This window comes from Mycothermus thermophilus (genome assembly GCF_041956435.1).
Source record: "Mycothermus thermophilus strain CBS 625.91 unplaced genomic scaffold VTJ04scaffold_6, whole genome shotgun sequence".
NCBI lineage: Eukaryota > Fungi > Ascomycota > Sordariomycetes > Sordariales > Chaetomiaceae > Mycothermus > Mycothermus thermophilus.
Window position 1 is genome coordinate 1,337,096 of NW_027191432.1, and position 18,383 is coordinate 1,355,478.

General features: G+C 58.0%; 9 protein-coding genes across 9 annotated transcripts; 4 read left to right on the forward strand and 5 right to left on the reverse strand.

The window, feature by feature from the left end:
* Positions 1 to 374: 374 nt before the first annotated feature.
* VTJ04DRAFT_8893 (uncharacterized protein) lies at positions 375 to 2,801 on the forward strand (the record flags this gene model as incomplete). The annotated part of the gene is made up of 1 exon (XM_069367379.1): positions 375 to 2,801. One exon carries the CDS (start codon positions 375 to 377, stop codon positions 2,799 to 2,801), a length of 2,427 nt encoding a protein of 808 aa, XP_069215714.1.
* Positions 2,802 to 2,972: 171 nt separating this feature from the next.
* Positions 2,973 to 3,426, forward strand: VTJ04DRAFT_8894 (uncharacterized protein; the record flags this gene model as incomplete). Its single annotated transcript, XM_069367380.1, has 2 exons — positions 2,973 to 3,038; positions 3,091 to 3,426. 2 exons carry the CDS (start codon positions 2,973 to 2,975, stop codon positions 3,424 to 3,426), a joined length of 402 nt encoding a protein of 133 aa, XP_069215715.1.
* A 158-nt stretch (positions 3,427 to 3,584) lies between these two features.
* VTJ04DRAFT_8895 (uncharacterized protein) lies at positions 3,585 to 4,346 on the reverse strand (the record flags this gene model as incomplete). The annotated part of the gene is made up of 3 exons (XM_069367381.1): positions 3,585 to 3,609; positions 3,672 to 3,957; positions 4,331 to 4,346. The coding sequence occupies 3 exons, from the start codon at positions 4,344 to 4,346 to the stop codon at positions 3,585 to 3,587; spliced, it is 327 nt and encodes a 108-aa protein (XP_069215716.1).
* Positions 4,347 to 4,370: 24 nt separating this feature from the next.
* VTJ04DRAFT_8896 (uncharacterized protein) lies at positions 4,371 to 4,740 on the reverse strand (the record flags this gene model as incomplete). The annotated part of the gene is made up of 2 exons (XM_069367382.1): positions 4,371 to 4,506; positions 4,556 to 4,740. 2 exons carry the CDS (start codon positions 4,738 to 4,740, stop codon positions 4,371 to 4,373), a joined length of 321 nt encoding a protein of 106 aa, XP_069215717.1.
* A 390-nt stretch (positions 4,741 to 5,130) lies between these two features.
* On the forward strand, positions 5,131 to 5,978 carry VTJ04DRAFT_8897 (uncharacterized protein; the record flags this gene model as incomplete). The annotated part of the gene is made up of 2 exons (XM_069367383.1): positions 5,131 to 5,490; positions 5,583 to 5,978. 2 exons carry the CDS (start codon positions 5,131 to 5,133, stop codon positions 5,976 to 5,978), a joined length of 756 nt encoding a protein of 251 aa, XP_069215718.1.
* Positions 5,979 to 6,281: 303 nt separating this feature from the next.
* VTJ04DRAFT_8898 (uncharacterized protein) lies at positions 6,282 to 7,619 on the reverse strand (the record flags this gene model as incomplete). The annotated part of the gene is made up of 2 exons (XM_069367384.1): positions 6,282 to 6,995; positions 7,098 to 7,619. The coding sequence occupies 2 exons, from the start codon at positions 7,617 to 7,619 to the stop codon at positions 6,282 to 6,284; spliced, it is 1,236 nt and encodes a 411-aa protein (XP_069215719.1).
* Positions 7,620 to 9,019: 1,400 nt separating this feature from the next.
* Positions 9,020 to 12,813, reverse strand: VTJ04DRAFT_8899 (uncharacterized protein; the record flags this gene model as incomplete). The annotated part of the gene is made up of 2 exons (XM_069367385.1): positions 9,020 to 9,707; positions 9,797 to 12,813. 2 exons carry the CDS (start codon positions 12,811 to 12,813, stop codon positions 9,020 to 9,022), a joined length of 3,705 nt encoding a protein of 1,234 aa, XP_069215720.1.
* A 1,704-nt stretch (positions 12,814 to 14,517) lies between these two features.
* VTJ04DRAFT_8900 (uncharacterized protein) lies at positions 14,518 to 15,939 on the forward strand (the record flags this gene model as incomplete). Its single annotated transcript, XM_069367388.1, has 1 exon — positions 14,518 to 15,939. One exon carries the CDS (start codon positions 14,518 to 14,520, stop codon positions 15,937 to 15,939), a length of 1,422 nt encoding a protein of 473 aa, XP_069215721.1.
* Positions 15,940 to 16,298: 359 nt separating this feature from the next.
* VTJ04DRAFT_8901 (uncharacterized protein) lies at positions 16,299 to 18,174 on the reverse strand (the record flags this gene model as incomplete). The annotated part of the gene is made up of 3 exons (XM_069367389.1): positions 16,299 to 17,644; positions 17,759 to 17,821; positions 18,105 to 18,174. 3 exons carry the CDS (start codon positions 18,172 to 18,174, stop codon positions 16,299 to 16,301), a joined length of 1,479 nt encoding a protein of 492 aa, XP_069215722.1.
* Between the last annotated feature and the right edge of the window lie 209 nt (positions 18,175 to 18,383).

The window sequence follows — 18,383 nt, forward strand, 5'->3', positions numbered from 1 at the left end:
GTTTGTCCTGAGGTGTTGTTGACTTAGTTACCGCATTGGGAAGTCTACCCAAATCCCTGGGTCCAAGTGGGGCCGCACAGTGTTAGTAGTGATATAAACTCGGAAACTGCTGCTGGGACAGGCTGTGCAATACAGTATGTTACACTGTTACAGCTCATCGATTTTTTTTCATTCTGCTCACTCACAAACTCAAACATCACTTCAACAGACTTGACTGAGATACACAACACAACAACCCCAGGGATACCACCATGGAAACGCGTTGATATTTAGACTCTGTCTCAGTCTCATCTTCACGTTGGTTCCTGATCTCGTTTCTTTTCTTCCTTTTATTTTCTTTTTTATGAGATACCCGTTTAACCCCCCATGATACCATGTCGCGGCGACCCCAAGCAAATCTCAGGCTAGGTCTCGACAGAGACGTTTACCAGGTCATCCTCAAGCTGGAGGAGCAGGGACAAGACGAGAACGGCCGGAGACCGCGCCTTACCGTGGGCTCGGTTTACGACGCCATCAAACGTTCCAACTCGAGCTTGGCCCGCCAGAAGAAGCGCCCGCTCGAAGACTCGATCGAGCGCGTGCTAGCCGTGCGCAAGGAACAGATCAAGGCCGACGACGAGGAAGACTCTGATGACCTGCTAGAGGCTCAGGAACGTGCGAGGGCCGCTGCCAAGGCAGAGCGTGATCAGAACCTGCTGAACCGCCAGATCGCCAAGTCGTGGGGTTTCGCCAGCGAGAAACCTCTCGGCACCAGCTCTGCCACCACTCCGACAACAGCCACCACACCGGCTGCTACTCCAAGCGCAATGCCGCCAGACGGCACTTCCGCAGGCCCTCAGGGGACAGGGACAGGAACGAGAACAGAAACTCCCATCGCAAACAGCACCGCGGGGACCACCGACCGCCAGCCCAACGGCGAACCTCGTCCCAAGAAGCGGAAGAGCGCCCCAAAAGAAGTGGACCGCAGCCCGCCGACGGGCGTGTCCATTCTCGACATTGCCGGCGTCGACGACACCCTGGACCGGCTGCTGGATGAGGTGTGGTTCCCACTCTGCGCCGGCGAGGCCTGCGAGAAAATGGGCTACCGCTACGACAACGGCGTGCTCCTCCACGGCCCGTCGGGCTGCGGCAAGACCACGCTCGCCCACGCCGTTGCCGGCAGCATCGGGTGCGCCTTCATCCCCGTGTCGGCCCCATCCATCGTGGCCGGCACGTCGGGCGAGTCGGAGAAGAACATACGCGACGTCTTCGACGAGGCCATCCGCCTCGCGCCGTGCCTCGTCTTCTTCGACGAGATCGATGCCATCGCCGGCCGCCGCGAGAGCGCCAACAAGGGCATGGAGGGCCGCATCGTGGCTGAGATCATGAGCGGCATGGACCGCATCAAGCAACACACGCCGCTGGGCAAGAACGTGGTGGTCCTGGCCGCCACCAACCGCCCGGACTTCCTCGACCCGGCCATCCGCCGGCGCTTCAGCGCCGAGATCGACATGGGCATGCCCAGCGAAAAGGCGCGCGAGCACATCCTGCGCTCCCTCACCCGCGAGCTCAGCCTGGCCGACGACGTCGACTTCCGCGAGCTCGCCAAGCTCACTCCGGGCTACGTCGGCAGCGACCTGCAGTACGTGGTGAAAGCCGCCGTCTCGGGCAGCTGCCGCGGCAAGCTGGACGCGCTGCTGGCCAAAGCCCGCGCCGAGGCCCGCGAGCGCGGCGAGCCGCCGCCCGACGTGCTCGCCTCGGCGTCGGCCAAGCAGCGCGACTGGGTCCTCCTGCAATCCCACCGCTCCGCTTCCTGGGAAGAGAGCCGCATCACCATGGCCCAGTTCCGCGCGGCCGTCGCGCGCGTCCAGCCCGCCTCCAAGCGCGAAGGGTTCAGCACCATCCCCGACACCACCTGGGCGCACGTCGGCGCGCTGGGCGAGGTGCGCAAGCGCCTGGAAATGTCCATCATCGGCCCCATCAAGAACCCAGAGCTCTTCTCGCGCGTGGGCATCAAGCCCGCCGCGGGGATCCTCCTCTGGGGTCCCCCGGGTTGCGGCAAAACCCTCGTCGCCAAAGCGGTCGCCAACGAATCCAAGGCCAACTTCATCTCCATCAAAGGCCCGGAGCTGCTCAACAAGTACGTCGGCGAGTCCGAGCGCGCCGTGCGCCAGCTCTTCGCGCGCGCCAAATCTTCCGCCCCGTGCATCCTCTTCTTTGACGAGATGGACGCCCTCGTCCCGCGCCGCGACGACTCGCTCTCGGACGCCAGCGCCCGCGTCGTCAACACCCTGCTCACCGAACTCGACGGCGTCGGCGACCGGTCGGGCATCTACGTCATCGGCGCCACCAACCGCCCGGACATCATCGACGAGGCCATCCGCCGCCCGGGCCGGCTGGGCACGAGCATCTACGTCGGCCTGCCGTCGGCCGAGGACCGCGTGGATATCTTGCGCACCATCTACCGCAACACGGTCACCAAGGCCCGGCGGGACGCGGCGCTTGCGGCAGCAAGCAACGACGGCGAAGACGTCCCCATGTTAGACGAAAGCGAGCTCGAGATCCCCGAGGCAGACCTGGAAAAGGTCGCCCTCGACATGCGCTGCACGGGGTTTTCGGGCGCGGACTTGGGGAACTTGATGCAGGCGGCCGCGCAGGCGTGTTTGGAGCGCGTGTATCTTGCCCAGCGGCTGGGTGGTGAGGATAAGGTCGCCGAGGGCAAGATTGATCCGGTGATCACCATGGAGGATTGGGAGAGGGCGTTGAACGAGGTGAAGCCGAGCGTGAAGGATGCGGATAAGTATGCCTTTGCTGATGTGTAAGGGTGGAGAGGAGGAGGTGGTGGTGTAGGAAGGCTGGGCGGGAAAGGGTGATACCATAGAAGTTGGAGTGGCTATGATGAGATATTCTATCACAGTATAGACATAGCATGATGGAGTTCGGGTTAATGCTGCAAGACTTGAGGAGTTAGATACGGTGACAATCAACATGTCATGAACCCTGGGGATTTATACTTGAGAGCAGAGATTTATCTTTCTTTCCGCTGCCACTACCGCCCAGTTACACTGACACACCAAACAACCCACACATAGACACTAGAAAATATCGTAGTCTACCGGTAGTATTCCCTTTTTTGTCCGTCGCCTCTTCATCCCCTCTCCACTTTCTATGGTACAAGTTACAAGATTGATGTGTTTGGTTTTTTGCGGTTTAGATGGTCATATGGTCTGGGTTCCGGCACCCAACCCGACTCAGCCGCCGCAGCAGCCGCAGCAGCCGAGCAAGTTTGGGTTGACCATTCCGGAGAAGAAGAGAGAAGAAAAGTCGCGCGCCCACCCGTCTAATGCAAGAAAAGAGCACATCCGTCAACACAAAAGACATCCGGACCACAACTCCCCATCCTCTTTCCTCTGGGTCTGGATAAGCAACAAGTTCGGCTCCCTCTAACCTTCCTTTTTCTCGATCCCGTAACGCCCCGTGGAAAAGATTTGGTTTTTGCTTCCGCTTTTGCCGCCCCTCGTGTGGTTAGGACGAGGAGCAGAACGGGCAGGTAGGTGGTGGTACAAGGATAGGGGAGGTGTTCACGCCTCGGAGGAGACGGGGATTTAGGCAGTCGCCTGCTTGAGGTAGCTGTGCGGGGGGTTAGTATTTTTGGTTTCAGAGAACCGGCTAGAGGAGATGAGAAAACATACGTAATCAGGTCGTTCCTGTCCTTCTCCTTCTTGAGACCGCCAAAGGCCATCTTGGTGCCGGGGATGAACTTCTTGGGGTTCTCAAGGTAGTCGAAGAGGGTGTTCTCGTCCCAGGTGACACCGGCCTGCTTGTTGGCGTCGGTGTAGGCGTAGCCCTCGACGGCACCAGTCTTGCGGCCGAAGAGACCGTGGAGCGCGGGGCCGATCTTGTTGCCGCCGTCCTTCTCGACGGTGTGGCACTGCGCGCAGCGGGTCTTGAAGAGGTTGGCACCCTTCTTGGCGTCACCTATGAGGGCAGCGTGTTAGTTTATGGTGTTTTTCTGTAGACAATGGCTCCATAGATAAGTTTCCGGCCGTCCGTTGCCGTCACGGTGCGTTCCCAACTTGCCAGGCCGTTCCATGTTGGCGGGTTGGCCAAGGTGCGCGAGAGAAGGGAAAATGGCGCAGCAAGTCGGGTACTGCACCAGAGACAGGCTGTTGGACCAAGAGGTGCGCAAACACGGCGACGTAGAGTCTTGGAGATATTGACCAGCTATCGAGGGCTGGACAAGTCTCGGACCTTGTTGCCGGCGTATGAGGCCTCAATGGCTCGAGGGGCCATTCCTCGGCGGCGGACATATGTGACCAGGAAGGGCGGGAGAAGCAGAACAAGCACATACCGGCAGCGAAAGGCATTTTGACGGTTGGTGTTGAGGGGTATTAAACGGATGGGTTGTCTAAGAAAGGAAGCGCAGAGGGTATTATTGAGGAAACTCGGACTGAAGTCGAGAAGACTGGAGGTGTGGGAATGGGAAGAGGGAAGGGGAGGAAGAAGTAGGAAGTGAAAATCGGGAACCTTGGAAGACAGAAAAAAAAGTTTTGGCCGGCTGCGGGTGCGCAGTTACACTTTCTTGTCCCGCGCCCAGAAATTTTGCCAGCGTTTGCCTTGATTCCCGGCTCCAGCAGCACCAAGGCAGCGCCATTTGGCAGCTTCCAGAGCCAAAGAAGTCCTCTGACCGCCTGCCGTCAGCGAGAGCCACAGTGGGGGGGAGGGACCCCATTGACCAATCACCACTTTGGAGTTGGTCATTGACGGAGGGCGCCTTCGGGAGCAACCGGCACTTCCCTTAACCCGACCCTCCCGACTGGTCCGACCCTGAGAGTTTTCGGGTTCGGGTTGTCAATGCCAAGCAATCGAAACTGCGCCAACCCTGAACCGGCAACCAGCTCCAGCTCCCTCCCACAACCGACGTCAGTGGTTGAAACGGACTTTTCCATCCTCTGACCACTCACGGCCCCGCCGAGCAAGCTGCCGCAACCGCCGCAACCGCTCTGCGCCGTCGACACATCCGACCCCGACGTCCGCCGAAGCCCGAAGCCGACCACAACACCGGCCACGACAGGCCCGGTTACTGTACCTACCCACCAACCAAAAAACTTACAGGTAGCAATTGAACCGGCGTAAACAAACAAACAAACCATGCCATCACCAACCTCAACAACAACACCCCTCCTCCGGCATCTTCTCCGGCAAGCACCGGCCCTCTCTCTCCGGGCCCGGCCAACCACCCGGACCACTCCCATCATCCACCTCCGGCATTCCAGCACGGGAGGTAACCCCCCAGCCCAAAAAGTCCTCGCCAAACCCGAGCGCTTCACCCCTCCGTCTCACGGCTCCCGTCTCCCCCGCAAGCAAATCCCCCGCCACTACGGCGGCGACCTGTCCGCCGATGAAAAAGCCGCCCAGCAAGTCCGCGACTACCCCTTCATGCCCCCGCCTCCCGGGTCCAAGGCGGACAGGATCTTGAACAACCGCTGGATCCACGTCGCTATCACCGTCGTACGTCGTCCAGCTCCCCTCCCCCTCCTCCTATCTTAACCACCCCACCCCCACCATAACTAACTAACCAACCTCGGTGACAACAAAAAAAGGGAACCCTAACCTCCCTCGCCATCTACACCTTCACCCTCAACTTCCAGCGCACCTCCCCCTTCGCCGACCTTTTGCCTTCCTCCTCCGACTTCCTCTCCCACCCCATCGACGCCACGCGCACCCTGTTCCACGTGATCCGCCTGCACGAGGCGCACAAGGCCGAGCGCATCGCCGAGAAGCGCGAGCAAGAGGTCCTGGACGTGGGCAAGCGGCGCTTGTACCGGCGCGCGCATGGCCTGCCCGAAGAGATGGGCCTGTTTAATCAGCCCATGGCCAAGATTAAGGGGGTGGACCCGGAGGTAGAAGAAGAGGATGGGGCCAAGGGGCAAGGGAAGGGGGAGGCTGGTGAGAAGGGGGGTGAGGAGGGAAGGAGGAAATGGTTTGGGATTTTCTAAGTGCGAAGAAGAAGGAAGAGGATGAGTCGTGGGGAGGGCTGTGTCTTAAAAGTTGTTCCCTGGCACCTAGGTTGAGGAGGTGATGGGGCAAGGTGTATGTACATATTTGGGTGTGGTGGCGTGATATTACTTGTACAATACCCTGTTTAAACAATGAAAGGTCGGTGGTGATGGCGGCGTTTGGGATCAAAAGAAAAATCGAACAGAAAAATCAAGTCCACTCATGAGACCTTCTCTCCCGTCTCTCCAGATGAGTGACCCTTCCCACCCCCTTCTAGACAGACAAGATAGATCTAAACAAGCCTACCCCAACTCCACCCCCTCCAATGCATCCAACACCTCATCCACCACCCCCCCGCGTTCCAACACCTTGGCCACCATCGCCGCCAGCACCCCCCTTCCCGCCCCTCCCCGCGGCGCCCGCCAAACTCCTTCCACCGCCTCCGTCTCGACCTGCCGTCCCTCCGCCAACTTTTGTTGTTGTTGTCCATTACTATTGTTGTTGCTCATTGCCAAAAGATTCGCAGCCCCGTAAGCCGCGTTAGCAGCGTTGGCGACGCCGGGCGGCGTGAGTCGCGAGGGCGGGTCGATGGTGCGGATGGAGAGGAGGCGGAGGTTGCGGGCCGGCTTTTGTTGCGTCTTCTTGTCGACGGCGCTGCCGTCAGACATGTCTTGGTCTTGTTGTTGCTGCTGTTGTTGTGCTTGTTCAGAGCTGCTAGTCACTGACACAGCCAACGCCACATCGGCGACGGCCAGTTCCTCCTTGGACGGGTCAAACAGGATGTTGTTCCCCACGGCCATGACGAGGAGGGTTATCGGCGGGCGGGGGGCGGCCGAAGAGTCTTTACCGTTGTTCCGGGGGAAGAGGTAGGGCGCGACGGCCCAGTCGTCGTCGAAAAAGGGGTCCTCGTCGCCTTCGGATTTGAGGCGCGGAAGGCGGGTCGACAGGAGCGCGAGGTGGGTTGTCAGGGAGAGCAGAGGTAAGGGGTAGGAAAGGGGCGGCGAGATGAGGATGATCTGTTTCGTGAACGGGGAAATCGTCAGTCAGCCACTCCATCAAGCTATCACCAACCCCCACACCATCACCTCCAGGAGGAAGAAGGGGAAAAGAAAACTCACATCAACATAAACCTTCCAATGAAACCGCCTATTAATCCACAATCTCCCCACCAGCTCCCCATCCGCCAACAACGCCTCGGTCAGCACCGCCGCCAAAAACACCGTCCCCGAATCATCATCCCTCACGCCCGGAATCTCCACCGTCACCTCGACCCAACTACTCTCCCCTTTTTTCGTCCCCCTCCTCTTCTCCCCTCCAATCTGCCCTCCATCCTCCTCCCCGCCTTCTTCCTCCTCGCCTTCATTCTCCAACCACACCCCGCCTTCCTCCCCGGGCTTGCGCACTGTTTTTTCCACTTCGGCTTTCACCCCGGCGATCGCCTCGGTGCCGTCGGCGAAGCATATCCTCGCGCTGCCGTTGGCGCCCGGCAGGATGCCCGTCTCGGCGACTAAAGGGCGGAATTGCGTCGGGCTGCGCCCGTCCGGGCGGATCGGCGGGACGATTTGCAGCGAGGAGTGCAGGTAGGCGAGCTCGGCGGGGGAGAGGAGGACGTGGTTGGGGTTGTGGTGGGTGGAGGCCATTTTGAGACTGGCTGATGGTTGGGTTGGGTTGTTGTTGTTGTTGTGCTGTTGATTTCTTCTGCGGCGGGTTGTGGTGTGGTGTGGTGTGAGTATGGGTCGGTGGTCGGTGGTCGGTGGTGTAGCTCCGTCCACTCTTGTCGTTCCCAAGCTCCTGCTCCTTTCTTTGCTCGACACCTGAACCACCGTATGTAGGTACTCCTTCCCGACAGGCGCCTCTATCCCACCTCAAAAAATTCAATCAATTGAGTTTGGGGGGGCGTTGCTGTCTTCGAAAAAAGACACTCCCGGTCCAAATCCCACAAGCTCCTCTCCCTTGTGTTACCGACCAAAGCAGGGCAGCTGTTTGTTGTTGTTGTTTTGTTTGGTTTGGGGACCGAAATTTTGGAGAGGGGCGCACCCGGCTGAAGTCTTGGCACGGCTGAAGTGGGACGCGGGACGGCGGGGTAGGGCGGGATGTGGTGGGGCTTCAGCTGGTCTCGTACGGTCAAATACACGTACCTTACGCATCGTTACCCGCACATCGGACTTGTCAATCCCATGAGACAACTTCCAGGTTCATGACGATAGACGTCACTTTTGACAACCGTGAAGGTGCCTCGTGTACTGTGAGAGAGCCCAACAGCAGACATAATACTAATACGTGTTTGAGGACACACATGTAACGACCAGTAGATTATGATGTACGGTCGGGTTCTCCGTACCACCTACACTCGTCTCACCTACCAAATTCAAACCAGGAAAATCCGTACTACGTCTATACCTCTCCCCATGACCTAGAATAGGTACATACCTTAGCTTAGGTCCGGAGGACAGTACAGTCTGACATCAGTATTACTTACACTCAGACCCTGATACGTACTCATAACCACCAACTGCATGCAGGTTTCACTTCGCTGCCAATCACGTTGAGTACCTTAGGTGTATCTGGGATGACATCCACGATGGCGATGGAAAGCCGGGTGCAGTACCCAGCAACCCCCTCCTCCAATCTCCCCCACACAGCTTTACCACCTCAAGCTAAGAGTCTCCACGATAGGTGCTGAACTTCAAACATCACCAGTTCACGTTGAGAATCAAATGCGAAGAAATGCGCTCATGTGTATTCTACCACATCTCAAAGTCATTGATGAATAAATCAACCCCTAGGCAGCCCCCCCACCCCAACACAAGTTCCTGAATGAATGCTCCTGGCCTTCTATTCCGTAACCCATGATGAAATCATAAATGACCCTCGGGTACCTCAATGCGCCGTTCCACCCCATTCCCTGGGCTCCAGTCAATTTCCAGTAAAAACTAACCACTGCCACAAGATCAACGCCATAACCCCCCCGCATCCCTCACCAGTAAACACCATAAAAACAAACAAAGCACACCCAACCCCAATCCACCCCATCGCCCCTCTAAACCCCGTTAGCCGCCTGCCTCCAATTACTCGGCGCCTTCCAGCCATGTGTGTTGATGGCTCTCTGATACGCGTCCATGGCCTCGACCAGCCCATAGTCCAGCTTGTTACCGTTCCATTCCGGACGCGCCTCCTGCAACAGCCTTGCCGGCTGGGGATCCGTCGAGCACAGCGCCAGCTTGACCTGCAGCAAGACGTTCTCCAGGCTCGTCGCCGGCAGCCACCCGCCCGCCGTCAGGAGCTCCATGCACATGGCCCCTCCAAGCGTGACATGTCCACCCCCGCCCCACTGGAAAGGCAGAAACCGCGGCCGGATAACGCGCACAAAGGGCGGCGAAAAAGGAAAATCCGGCCCGAACCGCAGCTCCAAAACCACCGCCTGCACTCCCGCCGCCATCATGTCTTGTGCCAGCGGCAGCGTTAGGTCGAAGCTGTGCAGCTGGACGATCCACTGGTAGAGGTTGGTGAGCTCGTCGAAGTCGATGTGCCAGCCGAGCTCGTGCGGCGGGGTCTTACTCTGGATCTCGCGGAGGCGTTTGACCTCGCGGCTGAGCGCGCGGGTCGCGGTGCCCGTGGCGAACGAAGGTGGCGCAAGGCGCGGGATGGTCGAGAGGTCGGTAGCGTCAGGTCGGAAAGGAGTGAGATGCGGCGGAGGAGGGGGGGCAGGAGCAGGAGAGGTCGTGGCACTGCTGACAACGCCGTTAGCTTGTGATCCCGGGAAGAGAGAAAGCGAACAACATCACAGAGGAAGAAACCAAAGAACACTTTTACTTACCTGTTTCCGGCCGCCCCATCCGTGCCCTCAACCGGCGCCCGGGCGACCACGGGATTCCCGCCATCCTCCTCGTCGTCCCAGGTGAAACATGCCATATCGTCTTCTGTGTCGTCCCCGTCGATCTCTATCTCGAGGTACTTCCTCTTTGCCCTGGCTGGTGACGAAGGGGCTGAGGTCAACGTCCGCTGCGGGATCGCTGACTGGGGAATCTGGAGAGCCGTGCCGTCGGGCCCAAAAACCTGGCGTGTAAGATCTTGTTCCACAAACGCGATCTGTGCTCCTACTCCAGCTGGTCCAGGCGGTAGCACAGATGCTGGCTGAACTGGAGCGTACAACCCGCCAACACCGTATCCGCCTGTGTTGACCTTCCGAGGTGCCCTCTGGGGTGGCAGTCCCGAGTGCACGTCCACATGCCCCGTCGTCCTAACGATCAGGTAACGGCACTGGTGCCAATCAGGCTGGGCGACCACGTAGTGTGGGTTGGTCGAAACAAAGTCCGAGGTGGAATTAATGATTTCAACCAGGCTCAGGCAGTTGTCAATCTGGAGGATCGAATTGGGCCAAGGATGGCCCGCCCGCGCATACCCCAGGCTGGTGTTGAAGTGAGGACTGAAGTAAACGCCGTGACCGTTAGCGCGACCGTTTGCAATCGTCTTAAAGTCGAGGCCGGTCCGGATGATGCTGTGCCAGTTGCCTAGGTAACTCCCATGCCAGGCAAAAATCGTCGGATGTTTCTCGCGAGTTGCCACTTTGCGGAGCTCTCTCTTGAATCGCAGCTCTCTGTCGGGTGCTCCCTGGGCAAAGCGGAACTGAACCCAGCCGTCCAGGCCAGGAATGCGTTCGCGTTCGCGGTTTCTTCCTCGCTTGAGCAGCACCGGAACCGGGGCTTGTGACTTTTTCCCCGATTTGGTTGATTTGGTCTCGCCGGTGATCGTCGGGGGGTCAATCTGGAGAATGTACGAGCGGTTCGACCCGACGATCCAGCTGAGAAGTGAGAGTGCCGGCGAGGAAACTCGCTCCATGGAGCGGAGGGCCTGGTTGGGATGGGCAACGATCCATTGCTGGAGCTCGAGAACAGACGGCAACGTATCCAACACCAGACGCATGGCCGATCCTTTGGTGACGTCATTCAACCCATCGAAATCAGTATCGTATGGGAAGACATCGACAATTTGATTGTCGAACCAAAGGTTGGTGGCCTTGGCTGTCGTGGCAGCTGGCCCCGCGTTGGGGATGGTATATGACTGAGAAGCGGTCAGGCTGGTCACGGTCATCATCTGGATGGTGATGGTTTTCCAGCAGTGATCCACCCCCAGGATCTTCGCGTGTTGCAGTATTTGCGTTTGCGAGCTCGAATTATTGTTGGTCGGCTCACGGAAGGCGATCCATTGGCCTCGGCCCATGTGCCCCTTGACTGAGTCCCATCCGGTTGCGTCCTCGAAGACGAGGCGGGACAGGCCATCGGTGAGCCGAGCCTGGGCGGGAGCAGCGTTACTTTGTAATGCCGACTGATTTGGGACCGTAAACCGCAGTCCTGCGGGAAGGGAACGGATGGGGAGTCGTGGGGCAGGAGTTTTCTGCATATAGTTTGTCGGGCGCGTGTGGTTCTCAAAGGTAGCGGCATAGCAGAGGCTGACTAAGAGGTCGACGACAAAGGGTTGATTTAGAATCTCGTGCTCGACACATGGGCCAAGCCCCATGGCCATGTACTGGAACAGGCACAGGGGGTCGGAACAAACGTAAGGGCGCAGTGCCTCAAAATCCTTGTCGAGGCGGCGATGGCATCGGAGGCAGTATTCGGTGCACCTGACAAAGTAACGCATGGCGAACTGCATGGCGACGAGCGGCAAGCTGCCCTCCTTGGTCGAGCCATCGTCCAGTAAATGGTCGGGGTACGAGACTTGCTTGGACCCGAGGGACCCGGCATGCTCTGGGGCTGTCAGGATATCAATGTTGTCGTCCTTGACGTAGGAACAGGGCTTGGTAGATCCAGCAAGGAAGGTCTCGGCCTCCAGACGGTATTGGTTCGCACGATCCCAATCGTACCCGAAGTTCCTGCGGATCTTGACCAAAGAGATGAAACAGTCGTTCATGAAAGAGTCCATCGAGTTGGAAAGGAAGAGCTTCTCGAAGACCACTTTGCCAGCGGCGGTATCGTTCGCAGGTTGGGCGTCGGGTTGCTGCGACCACTTCTGCTGAGTATTGAAGGCGGCAACGGCTTGCTCCCAAGTTGGCTTGAATTGATTGCATTTTCCAAGTCGAAACTGTACTTGGGGTGGGTTGGGGGGCAACTCAAGCACTTTTTCCAAAGACGGGTAGGTTGGTCCGCAATAGCGAAGGAGGAGAACGACGTAGTCAGTGGGCTCCAAGTCCCATGCCACCATGGCCTGCTCGGTAATCCCAAGTTTGCTGACGCGGACCGAGATAGAGGCGATGCCAGTAGTTGACTGAGCTCCGAAACCGTCAATCAGGCCGACTTTGTAGCCAGCGTTGCTCACTTGGCGAAGGTCCCTCCTGATGCGCTGCAGGTCCGCTTCGTGCTGGGCCTTGAAATGGGACATTGGCGCCTGGGCCAAAAGAGAGTTTTGCTGGTCAGGGTCGAAGGCAGCATCGTCGGAGATGTACCCGTCCTCGGAAACCGCAGCGTCTTCTGTCTCCTCTACATCCTCACCAGAGGTTGCGGAGAGGGAGTTGGCCAAATGAGCGACCAGCTTCGTAATCATGGTGGTAATGGGGAGGCCGGACAGATAGTCCTGAGAGGAAGAGACGGCAGAAACAACAGGCGCTGGCGCATCAGGGTCGGTCCAAACCAGAAAACTGTTGCCGTCGGGGTACTCGCTGACATCCAGCGCGAGGGCCTGGATATTGACAGGGCGAGGGAGGCTGTCGTGGGAATACTTGATGGTGACCTCGCCATCTGAATCGCCCTTCTTGACAGAGAGAACGCCAGGGATAGTGCCGGAGTCGGCGGACTTGGCCGCATCGGCGAGATGCCTCTTAAAGGTCCCGAACCCCATGCTGTTGATGTTCCGGTCTGGTGGGTTCTCGGTGTGGTGGTAGAATGGGGAAGAGGACGAGGGACCGTGGTGATATAAGTGCCGGGGGTATTGAGTTGGATGAGTTTGATAGGTTCGGCGGTCGGTCTGGGGGGTCAAGGTGAAGAGCAGGGCCCCCGGCTGGGATAGGTTGACGACAAGTCAATGCTTGAGGGAGGTTTCTGAGCAATGTCAGTCAAGTACACTCGTCTCTTTAAAGGCTTTGGATAAGTCTTGCTACCTCTGAGCCTTGGGGTCTGGTGGAAAAGGACCTTCGCTGGGGAGGTGAGGTTGCTGGTTCCCAGCGAGTTCCTTGGGTCGGAAGTATGTGGAGAGGTTGAATCTGGACTTGCAATAAAGTCCAGGAAGAGGAGAATGGGGGGAAAGAATGGCTTCGGTTTGTTGACCCGGCGAGGGCTGCCGAGAAGGTGCCGGCTTAATCGAGGCCGGCGGGAAGAAGAGGCCGAACTTGGGCCATCAATTTACACGAGAAGGTGTGAGAAAGTCAATGAGATGATGAAATTCGCCTGGTCTGGGCAGTGACTGGAGGTGACAACGTGAGGTGAATCCAGGCACCCTGTGTCAGCCTGGAGTACAAGGCAGCCATGCTCAATCTAGCCTGTCCCTTGGTCAGGTCTTCCTTGTCCCTCTCGTGTCCTCAAGAAGAGGCAATTCCTGAGGTGGAAGGCTCTTGGATCATGAGAACGAGTAATGAGCCTTCCTCCAAGCACGATGGGGAAGTTTCCACTTGTTGTCATTCCCTATTGATCAGGAAGGTGCTGCGCGATATCGCACGCTTTGAATGGTGTGCCCGTTTTCGTGTCTGCCTTGTCCAGGCGTTCAGACCTCGTTGCCGTTTCTTGGCATGCCTTCTTTCCTTCTGTTCACGCTGACATCAACCAACGGGCCCTGACGCAAGCTTGACGGTAACAGACGGCGACAATCTCCAGCATTACTGTTGAAGCCCATAGTTTTAACAGGTATTTCGTGTTGCACGTCTCCGTTTGGTTAGGTTGCGTCTCAAGTGCCTTTTGTGACAGTATCATAGTCCTCAGCTGTCTGTTGTTCTGCAGTCAGCCAATATCCGCTAATTAATTACTTATGCTTTTGTTTGCTGTTGGTCGCAGCGAATGGGACAGGGCAAGGGAACAAGACAGCTTGGATCTCCTGAAAAAAAGGACAAGAGCCTTTCAAGTCGATGAACTAGGACAAAATGAGAAAACTGAAAGATGAAAGCAGCCCGACAAGCAGAAAAGCAGCTGGTAAGATGCTTGGAGCAGCTCACGTTGCCTCACAGACATCAGACCTCAGTGCAGGGCATCATGGAAAAGGAAATGTGGATTTGTGGCTGGGAGTTGTGGCTGGAAACCCGAAGAGTAATATTAAGGGTTAGGGTTAGATATGACCCTCAGACAGCCACCCCTCAGCATCAAGCTGGCCTTCAATCCAACAAGCCAACCTTGGACCTCATGTCAACACACCCGTGGCCATCACAGCGACCATCCTACCATTGAGGCTGCATTCTGAAGCTATTTACGGGATTTGGCATTGACCTTTCATCCTCATAAAATAACCAACTCCATGCAGTGAAATCAAGGGTTGCAGAACCATTCAGCCCGAGACATTGGGCACCACACATCCTGAAATCTCACTCTCGCTCTCACAACTCTCACAAACTCCACTGCCATGATGGCCTGGGACTCCAAGCCTACCCGTCGGCGCCAAAGCAGCGCCGCATCCGGCACTCGGAGCATTGCTGCCCATGCCCGGCAGCAGTCAAGGAGAGTCATCCAGCCCCGGTCCCAGCACGTCGCCGACCCCTTTCTCCAAGACTTCCTCAGTCCCTCCTTTGATGCCGCCGCCTACCTCAACGCCACTCTCCCACCCCTCCAAACTCCTACTTCTTCCTCCTCCTCCAGACTCTCCACCACTTCCAAACAACCCGCCGTGCCGCTCTCCGACCTCTCCACCCAGGCTCAAGCTCTCGTCACTCAACTCAACGCCCACACCACCCGCCTCACCAACACCCTGACCGACCTCACCAACGACATCCTCCGCAGCGGCGGCCGCCTAGCCTACGAGGTTGAGCTCCTCCGCGGCGAGACCATCACCCTCGCCGAAACCCTCTCCGACCGCCTGGAGGACGACATTTCCAAGTTCGTCCCCAACGGCGTGCGCGACACCCTCCTCGACCCTCGCACCACCACCATCACCGACGGCCATGGAGGGTCATCGTCTTCTTCCGGCCACCATCAACGGCGCGCCAGCATTCTCGGTCCAGCACCTCCACCAGTAACCACCACCACCACCACTGACCAACAACCCCAACAACCCCAACCCCAACCCACCGAACCCCCTCAACCCCCGGAACCCTCCTACATCACCCAACTCCGCACGCTCACCCTGGTCCGCGCCCGCCTCGACGAAGTCATCCGCCTCTTCGGGCAGGCCATGTCCTTTTCCTTTCCGCCGAGCGAGGTGAGCGTGACCTCCTCCTTCCTCTCCGTCTCCGCGCCCGCGCATCCCGATCCCAACAACCCCAACAACAACGACACCGACCCTGCCACCAGCAGCACAACCACCACCACCACCACCAACCAAAAATCTCTGGAAGAAAAAGGCCAAGAAACCCTCCAATCCCTGCGCGACGAGATCGCCGCGCTGCTCCAACCCCCTCCCGGTAGTAGTAGTAGTAACGGCAGTGCGAGCGAACAAGCCATCAAAGGCGTCGAAGACGCCGCCAAGCGGGTCGCCGAGCTCAAAGACCTCGCGTTAATCTGGAAAGGCACAGCCGAGGAAAAAGGCCGACTCAAATTTGTCGACAGCTTGGCGAGGATGGTGGAGGACAGACACCGGGAGCTGGTTAGGGAGATCCAGCAGGCGGAACAACAACAGCAGCAGCTTCTTGAACAGGAAAAGGAGCAGGAGAGGAGACAACAGAGGGGCAGGGGTGGGAGTGTTAGCTCTGGGGCAAAGGCTGGTGCTGCTGCTACTGCTGCTGGTGCTGGTGATGCGGCAGACGGGCAGCAGAGAGAAGAGAGAGGGGGTTATGGTGGCGCGGCGTATGGTTTGTTGAGTCAGTTGCAGAAGTTGAGGGGTGGGTTGTGATTGTTGAGGGGGGAAATGGATTGGGAGAAGAGGAATAAAAAAAGAGTGTGTGTTGGGTTCTGGTTGTGGGGTGATGAGGTTCAATGATGATGATGATGATTCAAGTTCATGGAGGCTGTGTCTACCATGGGGAGCCACCTGCCAGAGACATCAGGTCGTTACGCTCCGAAGGGAGACTTAAAAAAGACACCATACATTAACCATATCTACAAACTTCAATTCTCCTTTTGCTTTCTTTTCCAGACAGATCAAGAAGAGGAATATTCACAAACCCAACACCACCACACCATCCACGTCATTTCTCTCAACCCACACCCTCCTCTCCTCTATCCCCTCCCCATGGAAAATCACATTCACCATCAATACCTCGCCGCCCGCTTCCTAAAATCCACACACACCTCGCCCATCAAATCCGGCCCCACCGCCGCCACCAGCTCCGCGATCCGCGACTTGAGCGTGCCAAACTGCCCCGCGCGTTCCGTGTCCCAGATGACGAGGTGCGAGGCCAGGATGAGGTGCTCCGAGAAGTCGGACCGCAGGACCAAATCGTCCATGCCGCCCCGCCGATCGAGCTCTTCGATCTCGTGCAGCGAGGGTATGCCGGGCATGTTGCTTGCCAGGAGGAAGGCGTCTTCTTCTTCGTCGTCCTCTTCTGTTTCGTCTTGGGCGCCGTTGTTGGGGTTGTTGTTGTTGTTGCTGGGTTCTTGTTGGGGTGGGGTTTGTTCGAGTTGATCTGGGGGCCGTGATGGTTCGGGATGGGTATCATGCCCGTTAACCACCCCGGACGGTTGCCCCTGCGGAGGCTCGCCCATCGGCCGCGAAAACACCACGTAATGCGCCTTGTCAAACAGCTTCAGAGCGTTCTCATCCAGGGGATACCACCTTAGATCCTCCGGATCCAAAACCTGCTGCGGCTTGTACTCGATCTTGTACCTCATTTTGGCACAGCCGTGGACATAGTACCCTGGATACCACCAGCGATACCCGGCCTCCTTGGCCAGGGCGATCTCCCTCAACGCGCCCAACTTGCCCGGGTTCAGCCAATGGATATCCTCATGATAGAAAAAGTATACGGCGCTCACACAATCCGGCAGCAGGTCGAGCACGCCCACGGCCACCAAGCGGCCGTCGATGCGGTAGCACTGGTGGAACGAGCCCACGGGCCTGCGCGTGCGCCCGTCGTCATTGAGCACGCTGCCCCGCGTCAGGGGCGAGTCGCACAGGAAGCGGCGGAAGCCGTCGCGCGAGATCTTGTTGGGCGGCTCGCAGTGGACGATGCGCTGGTAGTTTTCGAAGATGGCGTACTTCTCCTCGGTGAAGGTGTCGGGCTCTAAGGTGACGGTGAAGACGTGGTCGGGCTGGGGCGGGGTTTTGAGCACGCCGGCCTCGGGTTCGTGGATGCGCTCGACGAGGTCGAAAACATTTTTCCTCCGGCGAGTCTCGGCGCGCGTCCGCGGGTGCAGGCGCGCGGCTTCGCGAGGGTAGGTGGTCCCGATGATGTGGCGGTTGAAACGGTTGATGGCCTGGCGCTGGGCCTTGCTGGGCGTGAACTGAGTTGAGTCCAGGCGTAGGCTGTAATGAGGACAGCAGGAGTGGCGTTGGTTGGGGCGGTACAGGAGGTTGCCGGACCGCCTCCAACACCGGTCTACCAACTTCTGGTAGAAGGCTGGAGTCAAGGAGGTTGCGATTGCATAATAGGAGAACCCTGTACGTGGATGGTTAGACAAGCGGGGGCCATGACACCGAGAAGATGGCTGGGATGGAGATAGACTCGATGGGGGTCATGGCTGAGAAGGGGGCTAGGAGGAGGAACTTTCACGTTTTGTGGACTGACCACTGCGAGTCTTATGGCAATACCCGCACTCGGAGGAGTTGCTATAACCTAATTGTGGGCGTTGTCAGCATCATCATTGCCATGGTGCCCAAAGAAGCATGAGTTTCCGTGGGATAGAACGGCAGGCAGGCATTTGGGGGATGCCAATGTTTTGCGAAAACAGCATGTTGGCATGTTGATCCTCGTTATGGGTGCAGCATGCCGGAGTAAAAGCGTGGTGGCCGGGTGTTGCGGACCGACCAACGACGAAGCCGTATCCAGGCACATGGGCCGAACGGTTGGGTGGGACGCGACGCAAAAGCATGGGAATCTTGGGAATCTTGGGACTCACCGATGGGGAAGAGGTAGGAGTACTGTGTCGGGGCATCGTCCGGGTAATGCACGTCGACCTCCATTTTCATGTCGTGTCGTGTGCTCTGTATCTCTGTGTGACAGATGAGTTGGGGGATCTTGTGGAGGGCTGCGGTCCGAATTGTGAATGCAGGTGGTAGATGCAGTGATGAAGGAGGTGGCGGCGGTTGTGGTCGGATTCAGAGAGGCATGGCAGCGTGGGAGCCGGGGAGAGCTGTTGCACCAAGATCCGATGTGCCGTTTTATATCAAAACAGAGC